Source organism: Patagioenas fasciata, chromosome 1 (assembly GCF_037038585.1).
Source record: "Patagioenas fasciata isolate bPatFas1 chromosome 1, bPatFas1.hap1, whole genome shotgun sequence".
Lineage (NCBI taxonomy): Eukaryota > Metazoa > Chordata > Aves > Columbiformes > Columbidae > Patagioenas > Patagioenas fasciata.
The window spans coordinates 148,128,858-148,146,029 of record NC_092520.1 but is presented as its reverse complement, the minus strand read 5'-3'; the positions used below and the strand labels follow the sequence as shown (position 1 = coordinate 148,146,029).

General features: G+C 40.4%; 1 protein-coding gene across 1 annotated transcript in view; it reads right to left on the bottom strand.

The window, feature by feature from the left end:
* The window catches only part of PKP2 (plakophilin 2), a 44,837-nt gene extending 29,697 nt beyond the window's left edge, over positions 1-15,140 (bottom strand). Inside the window, exons 1-3 of the mRNA XM_065842269.2 lie at positions 14,775-15,140; positions 7,470-7,582; positions 4,199-4,896 (exon numbers count right to left, since the gene is read on the bottom strand). Of these exons, the coding sequence (XP_065698341.2) occupies positions 4,199-4,896; positions 7,470-7,582; positions 14,775-14,988 (1,025 nt within the window). The 5' untranslated portion in view covers positions 14,989-15,140. The remainder of the gene's footprint in view (positions 1-4,198; positions 4,897-7,469; positions 7,583-14,774) is intronic.
* Between the last annotated feature and the right edge of the window lie 2,032 nt (positions 15,141-17,172).

Sequence of the window (17,172 nt, the reverse complement as noted above, 5' to 3'; positions counted from 1 at the left end):
TTAAATAATAAACAGTGTTCAGAAAAATGAAAAATGAAGGGGTTTGATGCTGAGAAAAGAAACATTTCGAAAGCACATGTTTGTGGACTGCACCAGGAGTCACTCTGTTCTTCAGCTCTGAGACTTTCTCAGTAATGGACTGGCAGAAGTGAAAGAGCCTGGAAGTCCAGGCTTGCCAAGAATGGGCTGCGGAGAAGCAAGGTAGACAAGCCAAACAGAAATCTGGCAGATTTCTCACATGAATTTTTGCTACAAATACATTGAAATCCACCTATTTTCCCCAAAATATTTTATGATGAACTCATGAGCTCTGAGACAAAAATGGATTTTATTGGAATTTCTCCTGCCAGTGACACTGTAAATCAACATCTGCTGCTTACTTGTGTTAAGGCAAAAGACAATTAGTATGGCTGCAAGGACAGCAAAGAAATGAAGAACAATTTTAATACACCTGTTGCAAATGAAATTATTCTCCTGTACCCTGAGGTTTCCACCTGCCTTTATTTTTCCCTTTGGTATAAATCATGTTATTTCTTGTCTTCTGCTCCGAGTTAGCGTTTTGAACAAATATGTTGCATCTGTAGGTGGTGAGGCATGGTTGTGCAAGACAAAGATGAAATGAAGTGGACAGTGTGTTGAGGGTGTCAAAAGTTAAAACAAAAGTGAAATCAGACAGAACTACAGTTAATAACGCTAGTGCCCTGGGCTCTGGTCTGGCAATGCTTACAGCTTCCAGATTTTCAGAGGTTACTTCAGCCTGGATTTAAAACAAAGTAGCTACTAAGTTACTCAAAGTTGCAAGTCCTATGTACTGATCAGGAACTCAAAGATATTGAACAATGAGTAATGGAAAAAAAGTCTGATCATATTTCTTCTTACTCTGTTTTAAGTAGAGCAGAAAAACAGGCTTTTCATGCTTGGGTTTTAGTCAGGTTTCTTAAATCAACAAGGGGTTTGTGAGCATGTTATATATGTCACTGCAATAGGTATGTCACTGCAACAACTTTGGAGTCCTTTGACCAAATTCAGTCACCTTCTACACAGTGGCAGACATCTCCAATATATTAAATTGTGACTCATTTCAGTGACTAACAGCAGAGAAGGACTCTATCCATGCACTTTCCAAGCTCAAGATTGCTGCATGAGCTGATGCCTCATGGGGCACCAAAGAATTTATGTGGGAACTCAGCCTCAGGATGCCAAGGATGTCCCAGTGTAGTAAAGGTCCATCAGCAGCCTCTGCCAGACTGAAATAAACACCTGTACAGCTTCAAATCACATTTCTAAGTGCTGGATATGCAGATCTGCCCACCAGACCCCAGAGTTATCCCTTCACAGCCGATACTCCTTCATGAGGAGTAGTCAAAATCTTTTTCTCCTGTTGTGCTTTGCAATTCTAGGATTGCTCCTCATGGGATAAAAATAACACTCACTAACACTTTATCTGACAGTAATAGAGGATGCAATATAACCTTTGACACTCAATGCTCTTTATAAAGTTGCAGCGCCATAACTCTTGTCAAAATAGAATTTGATGCAATGGCTCCATCCTACCCCCAAAACATTTACAGGTAAACTTAACAGTCATGTGGCTGACTAGCATGCGTAATGACAACAAACAAATACACATTCAGGCAATGGTTGTTAAACACAAAAATGATTAGACAAGTTCTGACTTCACCTTAATTGCCAGAATATAACATTTTTGAGATATATAGACCATGGTGTCTAATCGTTTTGTGACAGTTCTCAGCACATTTAGAAGTCAGATTCTGTAAGCAGCTGTTCTCAAGACAGCTTTAGGTTGAATATCTCTCTTTCCTAAGCCCTTGGTACGATTCTTCACTTTACTGGAAGATACAGAGATAACATCTTTATACTTTGATTTTTCTGTTTTGATTTCATAGCACAAGCCAATTATTCTACAGAAAGTTTGAAAATGTTTTTATATACATTTCAAATACTAAACATAGCTAGCCCACTATTTCTCTTTAACCTTACACCACTATTTTACATCCTCTTAATTAACCTTGGAAAGACACAAATTGTGTTTTCCATAAAAAAAGTGCAAATTTCTGGAAAAATCCAATTACTCAGAAAATGTATTTATCTTTTTTTCTCCCTTCCACTACTATGGGAGCAACATGTAAGGGAACAATATATCAGATAATGCAACTTTAAACTCATAGAGAATGGGAAATCACAAGAACGTGAAAGTCTATACTAACGTCTTAAACTGAGAAGTCTTGCCAGAAGAAATTATTGTACTACTAGTGGAATGATGGACTCAAGTGAAATTTTTCTGATTTGACAGCAGTGTATACCCCAAAGTAAAATACAGTCTATTATCTTTGAAGTACTTAATTCTACATTAAACTGTGCAGTAGCTAGACATGGATCAACCAGAATGTACTACAACCAAAATAGGACTTCTGCATCAAGCCCTTCTGGTGGCAAGAATTGCAAGGGGAGTTGTTAAAAGTGTCTTTTAGATGTCTGAAAAGAGTAGAAATGTATGTTGATATCATACACATATTAGTACACAAGCATAGGTAACAAATACTGACTTAAATCAGCTAAAATAGCTATAGTTTCTTCCTCATAATTTAAGGATCAGGTGGTGCATATCTCTTGTGGAATTTTATCTTTCATGCTCTTTTTCACCATCCTCTTCACCAATATATTTTACAGAGACTTTTTAAAAGTCTCCCTAAAAGCACTCCCCCAAAAACCTAGCTATAAATCTAAAGTAGAACCTAGGATATTTGAAAATCTAAACAAGATATTTACAAGTAAATTAAATAGTCAGAAGTACTGAGATAAATGAAATCTGCAAACATCTGCAAAAGGAACTTTAGAAGCTTTCACAGCACTTCCAATTGTTTTCCTCTGTAATTTCCAGCAAGAGCTGAGCTTAAAAAGGGCATCTAAGGAATTTAACTGTCAAAAAGATTTCCATTGGGTCACAGATTTTTCACCTGGAGTTCGGCATGGTCTCAGCAAGCCACTTGTACAATGACTGCAGATAGATGTTTATATCTGCAGGTATGAAAAACACTTCAGTTGATGTTTGTGCAGGCAGACAACCAGACTCCAGAGGCTGCACCTGCAAAAGTAGATCCAGAATTGCTCCTACACAAATTTAAATACCAAAATTGCTCATTGTGGCTCAGAAACGCATGCAAGACTGCACTTAAAGTTAAGTAAATGATCACATCAAGGGATGTCTCTGCCTGTTTGCAAATTGTCTTACTGAAAAACAAAGTCCTTCCAGGTATCTGTTTTCAACATCACTTCTCCCCAGCTGTTGTGAGCTCTCAGCTGTTTTTTTTCTGGACTTACTTGCTGTAAAGACTGAATAAGTGTCACATAATAAATACTGAATCTCTTAACTCCTGCATCACCTGGAGGTGAAAATTTCAATCCAGATCAGATGTGGGCACAATATGTTTGTAGATCTAATCACAACACACAACATGTAGAAAAATGAACTTAATGACTACACAGTTACAGAAAAAGAGACATTTCTTAATAACACTGTTATAAATCACACCATCATTAATTTACATAAAAAACCTTGGGATCCTGTTTGGGTTATGAAACAACAGAAACCTCAGTAAACAGTGCAACTAACCACCTCCTGTTTACCAAGTGGTTTGTTCTATTTGTTGAACCTTAAGAGCTCTGGAAACTTTCAGAATTATTCTAAAATGAAGAAAAAACTTCACTCCTGAGAGGAATTTCAGAACTGATAAATTTTCTCTTTTGAAAATGAAATTGATTTTAAACATTCAGAAATCTTCTCTGGAAGGGAATTTCAAGGGGGAAAAAAAAGTAATTTTGAGAAAATTTTCCAATACATCACTGTGTATTATGTCTTAGGTTATCAATTGCTCACTGACTACTTCATGTATCCTTATAAAATTGATTAACTCTTGGCAAAAGGGGTCCCAAACCTGAGCAGGAGGTGTTGACCCTGCAATATGTACATACGTGTACATTTTTTCTCCTTTTCCTCTGCTGTACTGGAAGTGGATTTTTCAAAGCAAATCTACTTTCTGCATCCTCTGACCTGACATTTCGTACATTGTGCTGTCTGCTCAGCCACAAGCTGTCTGTTCATTTTCTCTTTTTAAACAAACAGGTTCCTTTCAGCTGTGACACCCCAGAATCAAAGCAGATCCTGCATTGTGCTTACCCTAGCTGAGATCCATTGATGGTGACTTGTTCACTCTGCAGGAAACCATTTCTCCCAGCTGCTGCCATAGCAGCTGTCAATGGCATCCTCTTCCCATCTGTTTCTGCAGTGACACTGGTTATCACTGAAGCTGGTTGGGAAGCTTCCCTCCTGAGCTGTGTGTTTCTGGAAGTGGTTTGGTACCAGCTGGACCTTAAAGATTGCCTGTTCTGAGACCCCAAATGGGAAGCAACTGGTGATCTCACTTGTCCCATTGCACTGCTTGAGGTCAGGTAGTTCTCCTTCTCCAAAAGGTTGGTCATACTGCGACTGTTGCCTGCTTGATGGTACAGAGGTACAGTGGGGCTGGGGTAGACACCATCAAGGACGGCATCATTAGTAGCCCCCATTTGGGAAAGTCTCTTATAAGAGCGTCCCCTATTCACTGAATCACGAAGAGTGTAACCAACAATCTCAGACCGAGCATATCTTGGTGGGACAGTCCCGACAGATCTCCCGCTATCTCCATGTCTCATGGAGAATCCAGTTGAAAACCCTCCGTCATAGTGAAAATCATTAGACACATTTGCCAATCTTTCAGGACCTCGCTGGGGTGAAACCTCTAGTCTCTTGAGAGGCTGCCTTTGTGCTCTTTCTTCCATTGTCTTGTAAGTAGCCCTCGTCCCCCAGCCATTTGTGTAAGAGGATGGTGAGGCCACCTGTTCAAGGGTGCATAAAAGAACAGGAGTCACAGTAAGATCACAACATTTAGGGTTAACAGCAAAGAAACCAAACAAAAAAAAAAGGCAAAGATAATTATTCTAAGATCTGCTATCAGAATCAGAAAACAAAATGTAAACATCACTAAAATTGTGTATTAAATGAGATTCTGTGACACTTCTTTGTATCTGCCTAATGAAAGCAGGAAGAAGCACAGTCTAAATATTAGGACACAAAGACTAAGCGTGTAGTTTCCTGCCATTAACTCAAAATAGGTGTGTAAGTCAATTATGCCTGGTAGTGAACAGTCTGCTTAATAATGGGGATTCTAGTTTTAGTTTGAAACTCCTTGGGGATCTGCTACTAAAATTAAGTTCAAGGCAGATATTAAACGATTATAGGAAAGTGTCTGCATATTGCTATTAACCTTATTAATAAAAGGTTATTTAGCCCTCCTGTTCACTTTGTGGTATGATTTAGTAAGAAGAGATAGTCCCTTCCCTGTTTGTCTAGTCTCTTAAAACTGAAGATTATATAACATTCCAAGGAAACCAAAGTGACCATTTCAATGGTTTCCCTAATTCTACTGTTACAATTTAAGATGATTTTTCTTTTCCTGTCCCTAATGGGCGTGGACATCAGTCATCATCATCCTGTTTTATAAGTTTCTCTTTTCTGAACTCAACAAACCCACCTCCTTCAACGTTTTTTTGTAAGATGTGTCTTCAAGATTCTTACTGTTCAGGTGCCATCTGGGGCTCTCCAATTTTTCTACCTTTTTCTTATGCTTTAAACTGGACATCATACTCTATTCAAGACCTTCCAGAACTGAATCAACTTGGGAGACTATCTGGCTTTGAAATAAAGGAGTCATGGCCTGATTTTTTGAAAAAATCAGTAAGCATAGTGCCATCCAACCATAAATCAAAAGCCTGTATATTCTATTTCCATGTTATATTGAAGTTTTGTAATATTAGAAGCATTTTTTAAGGTAAACTGAGAAGCTTATACAAGATATTAATTGAAGGGACAGTGCTTAGCAAATAGTGACCAGACTGACAACCCTTAATTTCATTGTTGAGGAATTACTGAGGGTGAAAATCAACTCACAAAAGGAGCAAATGTTGCTGAATCTAGCAGGGGGAAGCAAGGATCATCGGATATATCTGTTTATTTTACAGAAGCTATGCAAGGATATACTTATCTTTTGTTTGGGGACAATGAGATTAATGCTTTTGTGAAATACTAGACCTCGGGGCTTTTTCTGGTTTTCATATGGGACAAATCATCTTTCTCACTCTCTCCCTCCCTTTTTTTTTGTTTTGTTTGGTTTGGTTTTGTTTTGTTTTGTTTTTTTGTTTTCCCTGCCTGGAAAACTGCAGTATTTTCTTGTGATTCTTATGTCATCTCCAGTTTTCTTCTTGGTCTATTCTAGAAAGAATAGTTTCACATAAAATATTATGGACTGGATGATAGGTGAGAACAGAGGATAAGAGGACAGAGAAGGAAGTGTATTCAGGTAAATGATTCTAACTCTACCCCTACAGAACAGGAGTTGCTTCATTAACAGGCCAGGAGCTGGGCTGTTTCATTTAATGAGAATAAGCCATTCTTAGGTAATCTAAAATGAAGAAAGAATTTGCCCCTATCTATACAGCTGTTTACTAGATAAATATATCTGTTTCCAGGCTGAACTGGTTTCAGTTTGCTAATGTGGATCATGCAACAGCATTGCTACTGAGCTATGTGTTGATTTCTATGCCATATGGTTGCTCCTTCAAACAGGTTCATACCAGTTATGAGCTGTGTCACAAATCCTGCAGAAAACCAGCTATTTATCTTAGCATTCAAGTCATGAACTCAAGAAAAGTTGGTCAAAATGACAAGTGAATTTATGATTAGACCGTTTAGAAACACCATTGGATTGCAAGGCCTGTACTGCTGAAATTCTTGTAATGCTAAAACAGGTTACAACAGGATTATTTAAAATGATAAGGAACACTCTACCCATCATCACAAAACCAAAGCAATCTGTTTTCCCATGGCTTTGGATGCTTAGTTCCCTAACCTCATTCACCACATTCCCAGCCCCTACCCATGTCACTCATTACCCCATGGGATTGCTGGGCTTCCTCCAGCAACCTCTAGCTGTTCGGCTGGGTGAGTGTCAGCCTGGCCTCTGGCTGCTTTGAGCTACTGATGTGCTGGCTGACCTGCAGCATGGTGAGATGAATAAAGGTCTGACTTATTACAGCCTTTGCCTTAGAGGAGTGTTAATACAGTTTTTCATTTTCTACCCAATGCTCACAAACCCAACTGGATTGCAGAAAGTCCGTCTTTATGACTGAGTTCAGTTTAGCAGTTGGGCTCAAAAGTCACCAGAAGCAGGAAAAAACATTAACAAATCTCAGTTGTAAAAACCTCCACTTCTAGAAATCAAGCTTTAAAAAGCAAACAAGCAAGCAAGCAAACATCAGAACACCTTCTACATGGTATTACTTGTAGTAACAAAATGGATAAACTATGCATGTGATACTATATTTATTTCTATTCAGTGTTGGCTTTTCCTCACCTGGTTTGACTGATAATATGAGAAACTATGGGGGGTTCTTGGTGCAAAATCATTTTCAGTAATCCCCATGTTATAGACACGCTCTGGAACACTGGATGCACGGTGCAAACTGCCTGTAACCAAAGACTCGTATTAGTAAGATGTCAACAAAACATGATATTGTTATAAAGGGTGATGTACTAGGGAAATGTCCCAGTCTGCACTACCATTAATAGATATAAGCTGAAAATCAGATAGGTAAGTGATGGGAAGAGTGTATGACATTCAAAACATGGTTAAGCAAAGCTTTCTGAGAACACAAGCCAGCTTATCAGTTTCCTACATAGTTTGCTTAAGACATACTTTTAACTTCTAGAAGCCTTGTTGTTCATGTAGCTATTTAATGAAAAATGTTTTAACATAGCAAGTTGATTTTTTAAACATCCCAGAACATGACAGATTATTACGTACTGAGAGACGGTGTCACTGAACAGCTACTAAGAACACTTATTTTGCACAGTAACCACTTTGAATATATATGTATGATTTACACCAGAGACTGACTATAGCATGCACAGTACACAAAATGAAAATATTGCAGCTGTAGTTCGTAGATGAGAAATATGGGTTGATGTGTGTACCTGTTACTGTGCACCCTAGAGAAGCAATTTTCACAATGTACTACTGTAAACAAATAGCATACACTGAGTATAGACTGTTCATTCTGTAGTTGTCTACCTCAACTGCTGATGTTTCTTCTCCCTTAGGTGCTAATTTAATCATAATATATTGGAGCAACTAATGCTTCACTACTCTTCTCAGTGCTGCACCCAAAGAGCGTGAAGAGTCCATGAACAAATTCCATGGTTTATAGAGGCATGTGGCATATGATGCTGTAAAGTAGGGTTGTTTAATGACACTTCAAATCTGCATCTGAAAGGTTCACTAATCCTACAAATAACGTAGAAGATGCACAGTGTATTTGCTCTGATTCTTTTTTTTCATGACCCACCTTTGAAAACAGAACAGCGCATGGTGATTATTTCTTTCATTAAAACTGCATTCTTCTTTTAATTAAAACCAAACAAACAAACTTCAGGCTGTTTTTCTTTCACTGATAAAATACATTTTCAAAGAAAAACTGCTTCTCTTTTTTAAAGTAACAGATACTGCTGAAATAATTGTTCGTGAAATTCCCATGTTACTATGAGAATCTGCATATAGAAATATAAATAGCACCGGTTATAACACAGACAGGTTTAAAGAGGTGAAACAGAAGTTGAAAGCAAGATACACCTCAAATTGGTCATAAATGGGGTCAGTGTGTGCTGCAGAAGTTCAGTCTGAACAGATAACAGTGGTCAATAAAGAAGTTAATTTGCCATGAATTTTCAAAACAGCAGGTATTACCCGAGATACTACAGAAATCTGAAGAAACAACCATTAACTGGGTCAGACTGACGAAGTCTCCACTTGTAGAAATAGTGAGAGTCCTATGTCCAATGGGAATTCAGGTGCCAAAGACATGCAGGCAAGTGTCTGCTGTGATTTTTGAAGCACCTGGTGTATGTGGGCCAAATAGCTGAGGCTTTCAGTTCATGCAGCTGGATTCCAGGCCTCATTGGGTGCATGTGGGTATCCCTGAGAACTTCAGTGCTCCTGTATCCTTGAGCCTTAGTGTCTGTAGTTAGTAAAGGGCTTGATAAGAATGACGATAAGCAAGTGGGTCATGTAACAAGAATAATTTACGAATGATTCTTATTAGCACATAGTGGCTTGTCTAAGTCCAAATTTGTGTGCAATATCATATAGTATAATACAATACAGTAGCAGACTGCAATAATTTGATGTCTAATTCAATCATACTTTGCAGTTATTTAGCTTATTTAATCATACTTCCCAGTTCTTTCATTTTGGCCATGCAAGACAGATTTAAACATGTATTAGGTGATTTGTTAAGACACATTCACGGTAACTTTATATCATGAGAGTGCAATGATGCAGTTTGGTCAAACTCATTATTTGGATTCTAATAATTCCTTAGTGACAGTACAAGGTTACCATATCCCAAGGGTTACCCAGATACATGAGAAAGCAGTAAGAGGAAACTGTTGCAGAAAAATCCTGACAGTATACAACCACATCCAAAATCCACAAACTCATATACATCTCTCATTTTTGTGATATCATTCCCATATCAATGTACTGTTGCAGATGCCAAATAAGACTCCTTCTTAGCCCATCACCTGTGCCTGTTTTTTAAACATACACTTTATTAATTGCTACATATTAAAGTACTTCCATATAACAAACCTTTAAATACGTATACATTTCTGTTTCTTAGTAGCTATTACTTTTTGCCCACTTAGTTTAACTAGCAAGAAATTACTGTCAGCTATTTATGTACTTAGGGCACAAAGATCCTTTGAGCAAGTAATTTGTTTAAGTTTTAGCTAACTCTAAACTCCTTATCTTTACTAAACAAATTTTTAAAAATTAAAAATAACAAGGCTGTCCATGGACTACTTGAGGATAAACTACATATCTAATGGTTCCCTCTTTGCAAAAGCAAAGTGCAGTCCATCAGAAATTGTAACATGCAGTTATCTTCAAGTAGTCCTCTTTTTTTTAGCCTTCAGTGTCCCTGTGAAAATATCCATCAATAAAAATTTTTCTCTTTCAGAGATAAACACAATATATGTTAGCTTATGGAATTTCATTTTGCATTTACAGTATCTCTTATTTGCTTTTACCACATCTGTAGATTATTTTGCCAGCACTTTATTTGTAGATTTATTAGGTAGACATAAAACGTGTGTCTTTATACTGTGTGTTGTTTACTTGTACCAAAAGCCAGTGTGCTAAAGGAAAGAGTAGTAATTAAAATGTTGTGCCTTTCCATTAGTTATGAGATGCAGAATATGTGACCTGATCAAAACTCACCTCTGTCAGTAAGGCTTCCTTCAGCTTACTTCTAACATACTACAAAAACCTACATGTTTTTCACACCTCTCAGGCTTGCTCAGTATTGCATATATTCAGAAATCATTAGGCAGTCCTTCTATAAGGGCTCAGTGCTCTGGTTTTAAAAAAATACCAAAAAAGGCTTCTTTAAAAATTTTTACTGTTACAATTAATATTTTATAACTATGACACTCAGTGCTTTAAGTCTCATAAAACCTCTCTCTTCAGAAAGCACGTACACAATTCACTTACTCATCCATAGGGGACAAATACTATTTGAAGAGGTCATAGGATACTGCATTTTGTTTCTAGCATCCAGTCAACAAAAGGCTGGGTTTTGTATGGGTCCTGTGTCATGTCTGTCAACCCATGAGGATATTTTGGAATACTCAGGCATTTCAGACAGCAGCAGACACCCATGTGTGGGCGGTTAAGTGGAACCATTTATCACAGTCTCCCCTGTGCCCTGTCAGTTTGAACTAATGCAGCTCAGGAACGCTTTGGATGCAGGGAGTGCAGAAGGAGAACTTAGCCCCTCCACCCTTCTCCATGCCCAAAATAAAAGCTGTACAAAAATCACTTGATATCACAACAGTTATGACAAAATGTTGTACTTGAATGGTTTCCATGAAAGCCAAATTTTGGCTCTAAACTGCCTCCCCTGCCTCCACTGCAGGCATCAGTGTAGTTCTACTCTATACACAGAAGTCTACTAAGGACTGTGATATTTTCACGCATCCTGAGTGCCCTTTTGCTGATTATCCATTGTCCACGGCAGGTGAGTGATTATATCCTCAAGAGGAACTCCTAAGTGTTCTGAGACTGTCATTTTTTAATCTTTTTTATACTCCTCCACTCATGATGGTTTGAGATGGTGACAGTTAAAAATGACATATCAAAAGATTCACTGAAACACTTCAGCTAGAGATCAAAGACCCTTCTTTTGATAACGCTTCTTCACTCTGCCAGCATATGCCTCATCTCAAAGCAGTTTTTCTAATATTCTTTTTACTTTGTGTTGGTCAGTACATTTACACAAGTGCTCAAATTTGAGAAAAAGATTTCTTCTGGGTCAGGAAGCTGAGGTGAGGGATTTATTGAAACTCACAGAAAGTAGAAGTTGCTAATAAGGAGTTTTTTCTATTTCCTTTTACCACGAAGCTATAAACAGAAAATCACTACGAAGCAGTTAACATGGTCAGAATTCTGCAAATTAGAAGGCTGAGGACAGGAAACCCTCTCAAACCCTAAAAACAAGTTTCACAAAAAATACTACTAAGAATTTTAGAAATGAAGAAACCTGAAGAATAAATAAGGCTCTGATTGGAACTGTCTTGTATCTTACGCTGTTGATTTGGAAAGCATGTAAGTTTTCATTCTGTTTTTTATAAACACACCATGTTTATTAAACCCTGTGTTAGAGAAAGAATCTCTACAGAGGCAGCAGTTCATCAAGCTGCTTGTTTTTTTTTTTTTTTATGATCTATTACGCAGTTCTGCCCTCACTTTTTACAATGGAACTGATAAGGATGTACAGGATGCCCAGGAAAGTAGACTTTAGTCCAGGGCTTATACTAAAGACACAGAAGTACCACAAATGAATTCAAAAAGCCAATCAAATTCCAAACAGAACAAGCTCAGGGGCAAGTGGACTCATAAACAGAATAAAGTGTATTATACACAAAATAAACAATACTGTTGCATAACATGTGAGCTGAGAAACACCAGTCATTAAGATATATGCTTCTGAATGCCATTTTCCTTTGATAAGGCCCAACTGTCTACCATTCTATTTCCACCTATAAATAACATTCAGAAATTCGATACAGTTGCTTTAGTTGTTCACACTTTTTCAGGGTACTATAATCTTTAATTTATAAAGGTTCAGCAACTGATGAACTGGAAAAGTTGCAGCTGTTGTTAAGCTACTGCTTTAAAACCCTTTAATAACATTTGACAGTGTCTTAGAAGCTGGGGCAGTCTTTCACTTCAATGTTCTGACGGCTGCTGGAATCCTCAAATATGAGGATGACCTGAATTTCTATTATAAAAAAGAAGAGGAAGTATATCCTCAAAAATGAGGTAAAAGGGCATAAAACAGCAAACAATATGGGGGTAAGAGGCAAAAAGATGTTTTTTTTTTCCACTTAAAGGTAATGCTGAAGGCTAAGCAAACAGCTTTAATTTGAAACTTTAAGGAGATATTACGCTGCCTGACAGAGTCCCTGCAGCTTCAAAGATTCCAGTTCCAGCAGAAAATGGGTGTGCACAGATGATACTGGGTAAGACTTTACTACCACTGATTTTTCATACCCAGTGGTTATGCACTTCGTTAATTTTAGGCATGTATGTGGTGAACACTCCGGTTAGGTATGTGTTAAGTATCTTGCTGAACAGGGTCTGAAATACACTTGCAGATAGTGCAGTTGTATCATAGGAGCCTGCTCCTGCTCCATCTAAGTCTTCCCTGTGACACCAAACAATATGGCACCCCTGGTGAATTTATCTAGAAAACTCCTAAAATTCAGAGAAAGTGAGGGGGCTTTTTGCATGCAAAACAGTGCATATTATTTTAAGGTACCCTACATGTAAGAATTCAAATGTTTCTTAAAGCACAGTCGAATTTCGAGCTAGTCAATGAAGAAAGCACATTGGGATAAACATGTATATACATATATTTCTCAGGAAATGTATAAATATACGGAACAGATTCAGTTCTCTTTAATTTTTTGTGAGTTTTACAGTGGGATTAAAAAATGCAGGGTAAGTGGGGCACAAGAACACTTTTGAAAGAAGAAAAGTTCATTTTATGTATGAACAATCCATGTAACAGACATGACATTTGCCACTCCTGATCCTGAAGCTTTAAAGTTTCGGTATTTCAGAAACACGAAAGGCTCAAACACCTGACCTTTAGAAAAATAAAGCAAACCAAGACAAATACCCCCAAATCCATCAGGTTTGTTAATATATTCCAGAGAAGTTGAGTTAGAAGGATGGAAACTTTGTCTTCATAGTGTTTTATCTGTGGTTTATAGACATAATCTCAGGTTCATGACACCATCTCATTAACTATTGCTTAAAAAGCTTTTCCCATGCTCTCTATTGAGAGAAAAAGAGATCAAGTCACTTTAAAAGTGTTTAGAAACCTAATTTAAAAGAGAGCTGCTAAACTAAGAACTTGCATGTGTAGCATTACTTTGCATAGCTGTGTATATCTGTCTACGCAATGCGTGTACCTAATTTTTCTGAGCAGAGTATGTCCATATCTGCACTGTATGCATTTTTGCCATGAGGTGCTTTTCATATGAAAGCCAGATGAAGTACAAGGAAACATTCCTCTGCCTGTCAAGACAGACGAATGAAGCATAGTTAGAAATTTGAAGTTCTTTGGCTCACAGTATTTTACAAATGAGACGTAACAGCTTCTTTAATGACAACTGAGCAACAGGGTATATAGCCAGTAAGTTAGCCATACCATCCTATTTAAAAACAGGATTGAAGTTTTCATGGTAAGGGCTGCCTTTTACTTATTTACTAATTAATTTTAATTTCACTTTGAAAACAACACATCTCTTCACTGTTAATGGTTAAGACTAAACTCCTCAAGCAGCTTGCCTTTAACCTTCAACACCTGGCAAAGTCATTCTTTGGGTGCCTGACACTGCAAAAGGCACAACTGTGCGAACCTTACAGGAGGATCTGGCTTTCTGGCTACAAGATCTTAGAAGTAAGGATTGATAGACTTCAAACTGTGTTGTGCACATCAAAGAAAGAGGTAAATACAAGTCTGGTAGCATTATTATTCCATGTTTTCCCTTCACGTCATACCTAGAGTTACAATTTTCCAAACCTCTTTTTTTTGTTGTTGTTTTGTTTGTTTGTTTTGGTTTTTTTTCCTTCTGTTTTGTTTTTTAAATTTCCACGTGAAACAAGGAAAGACATTCCTCTGTTTCTTCCCATTTTATTTTGCAAACGAGGTAAAGCTAAGGTATTCAAGTAAGCACAGTAAGCGGTTGCTGGATTAGGAGAATTTCGGTTCGATTCTTTCTTCGGGCAGTGGTGAACCGAGAACAGCCCCCATCACTCACACAAATTGCGGCGGCTGGGAGGGAAAAACTTCTGACTCACTTGGGTGGGAAAAAAGAAGAAAGACGCGACAGAACCACGATTTTATGCCAAACCCCGTGGAGGCCGGTGACCGGCACCGCGGCTGGCCTGAGCGGCCCAGGGCCGAGGAAACTGCGGTCACGGCAGGGTCTCTCCCCGCAGCCCCTTCCCCTGCTCCCGAAACCACCACCGACACCACCAGGCAGTACCGAGGGGCGCAGGGTCGAGCCCGGCACCGGGGAGGGCACTCACCGTTGTGCAGTGAGCCCCGGCTCTTCCTGGCCAGAGTCTGCTGGACCTGCCTCTGGATGCGCAGCACCTTCTCCTCCCCGGCCCGGCCGCCCGAGAGCTTGAGCCTGGCCTCGGAGGGCAGCGCCAGGCTGGAGCTGTCCAGCTCCCCCAGGATCTGCTGGCCCAGCACGGTGCGGATGTAGCCCTGCTCGGCGGCGAGGCCGCGGCCGGCCATGGACACAGCCGGGCACGGCGCGGCTCCGCTTCGACAACCTGTTGCGCCTCCGCTGGCTCCCCAGCACCAGGGCTCAACCGCCGAGGGCCGAGCCGCGCCCAGCGCCCAGCACCACCCCGGGCTCAGCCCCGCCCGCCGCACAGGTGCCAGGCACGACCTGCGCCCCCGTCCCGCCCGCCGTGGCTGCCTGGGGCGGGGTAGGGTAGGGCAGGGCCTCCCCCTCCCCGTTCTCCCCGTCTCCGCCCCGCCCCGCCCCGCCCCGCCCCGCCCCGTCCCGTCCCGTCCCTTTCCGCCGGGGTGAAGGGTCTCTCACAGCGGTTCTGCCCGGCCCGGCCCAGCCCAGCCCTTGCCAGCGGGGCGCGGTGGTGAGCACCTGCCCCGGGCGAGCAGCCGCCGCCTCAGGAAGCCGCCGCCCGTCCCCGTCCTCTCTGTGCGCAGAACGCCCTGTGCAACCCCCGCCGTGAGGACGGGGCTGCGCAGCCGGGACCGAGAAGAAACCTCTTCACAGTGAGGGTAGCAGAACACTGGAACAGGCTGCCCAAGGAGGTCGTGGAGTCTCCTTCTCTGGAGACATTCAAAACCCCACTGGACGCCTTCCCGTGTAACCTCATCCAGGTGTTCCTGTTCCGGCGGGGGGATTGGACTAGATGATCTTCTGAGGTCCCTTCCAATCCCTAACATTCTTTGATTCTGTGTGGACTCCCGGGGGGATCTGTGGCGCCGTGTCCCGCATCCACGTTCCTGTGGCACACGTAACCCCCGCGGGAACAAACACATGCACACGTTTTAAACATATAAATATGCTCTGTCCGCATGCGTTTTCCCTTGCAGATCCTTTTGCATTATGGTATATGTTTTAGGTACGTCTATATTTTACACACAGCTGCATTTTGTGCACACGTACCTAAGTTTCAATCTAGAAATAAAATATGCGAAACTGCTGACAGTAGTTTCACCCCTTGCTGTGAAGATCAAAGTTTCGGGCGGGGCTGTGTTAGGGGGCTGAAGAGTTGTTGGTTTGAGAGATTTTCCTGCTCTCTAGGGTTTTTTTTCAGGCTGTCCTGAGGATTTGCAGAGAGAGGAATTGAAGTCGCCTTTTCTCCGTTTCCTTGTAAAGAGGTGGTGAGGAAATTGTGCAATTAAGGGCTGAAAAAAAACCCCAGACCGGCTCTGCCCTTGCAAGGATCTGTCTGTACGGTCGTTAAGTGGCTCCTTACACACCGAAATACAGCTCAGTGGATGTGAGCCAGAGGAAGGTTGAAGTTCTCACACTATCTCAGGACACAGTTTGGAGTTACTGTTTAAACACTCTGCTCATGGTGGGTTAAAAGAAGGAGGGGAAAAACGGGACATGCAATGTCTTGGGGAAAAGAAAATGCAGGCGTTAGAAAAAAAGTGGGTGATCCAGAATTGCATGATTTAAAACAAACAAATGAACAAACAAAACAAAACCAAACCACTCAAAAGAACCCAAAACACCAAAAAACCCCCAAATCACTACGAAACTAAACATAGCTATTTTAGTGGAAAAGCTGATGTTTCTTAAATGCGAATGAAAACTAATGTGGCATTTAACTTCATGTGTTGCTATTCCAGAGACACACTGGGACTCTTTTTTTTTTTTTTTTTTACCAGAACTTCAGAGAGTGGTGAAGCTACAAGGTGACTGTGGAGAAACTGGGGCAATCCTTGTTTTAGGGTATACCATAATGTAAGAAACTGGGGCACCTTCTTTATTCTCCATGCTGAGGAGTCCACAATCCCTTTGCCCCTGATTTACTCCTTGTTTCTCTCTTCTTTTTTTTTTTTTTTCCCTTTAGGTGGTGGAGGGACCTCTGGCCTTTCTCACCACTTGGTCTGGCAAATGTCATCCTCTTTTGTTCTGATGTGGCATATCACGGGAGAGGTCACATTAGTGATATGTGAGAACATTTTCACTGGTGAAGAGAAATGGAGTGACGTGCTCCTTCCTTTTAGAGGGGGAAAGGTTATGTATGGGAGCAGAAAGGTTGGAGATAACCTGTGGGGGTACCAGCTGGGAAGGAGGAGGAGTTTGTGGAGAGGAGAAAGTGGGAGATATGTGGCAGAACTATGGGAAGCAGGGGGAAAATGTAGCAGAAAAGTGGAAGGATAAAAACCCCAAAGAGTGGGCAGGATAAGGCAGGAAAAACAATGGGGAAGACA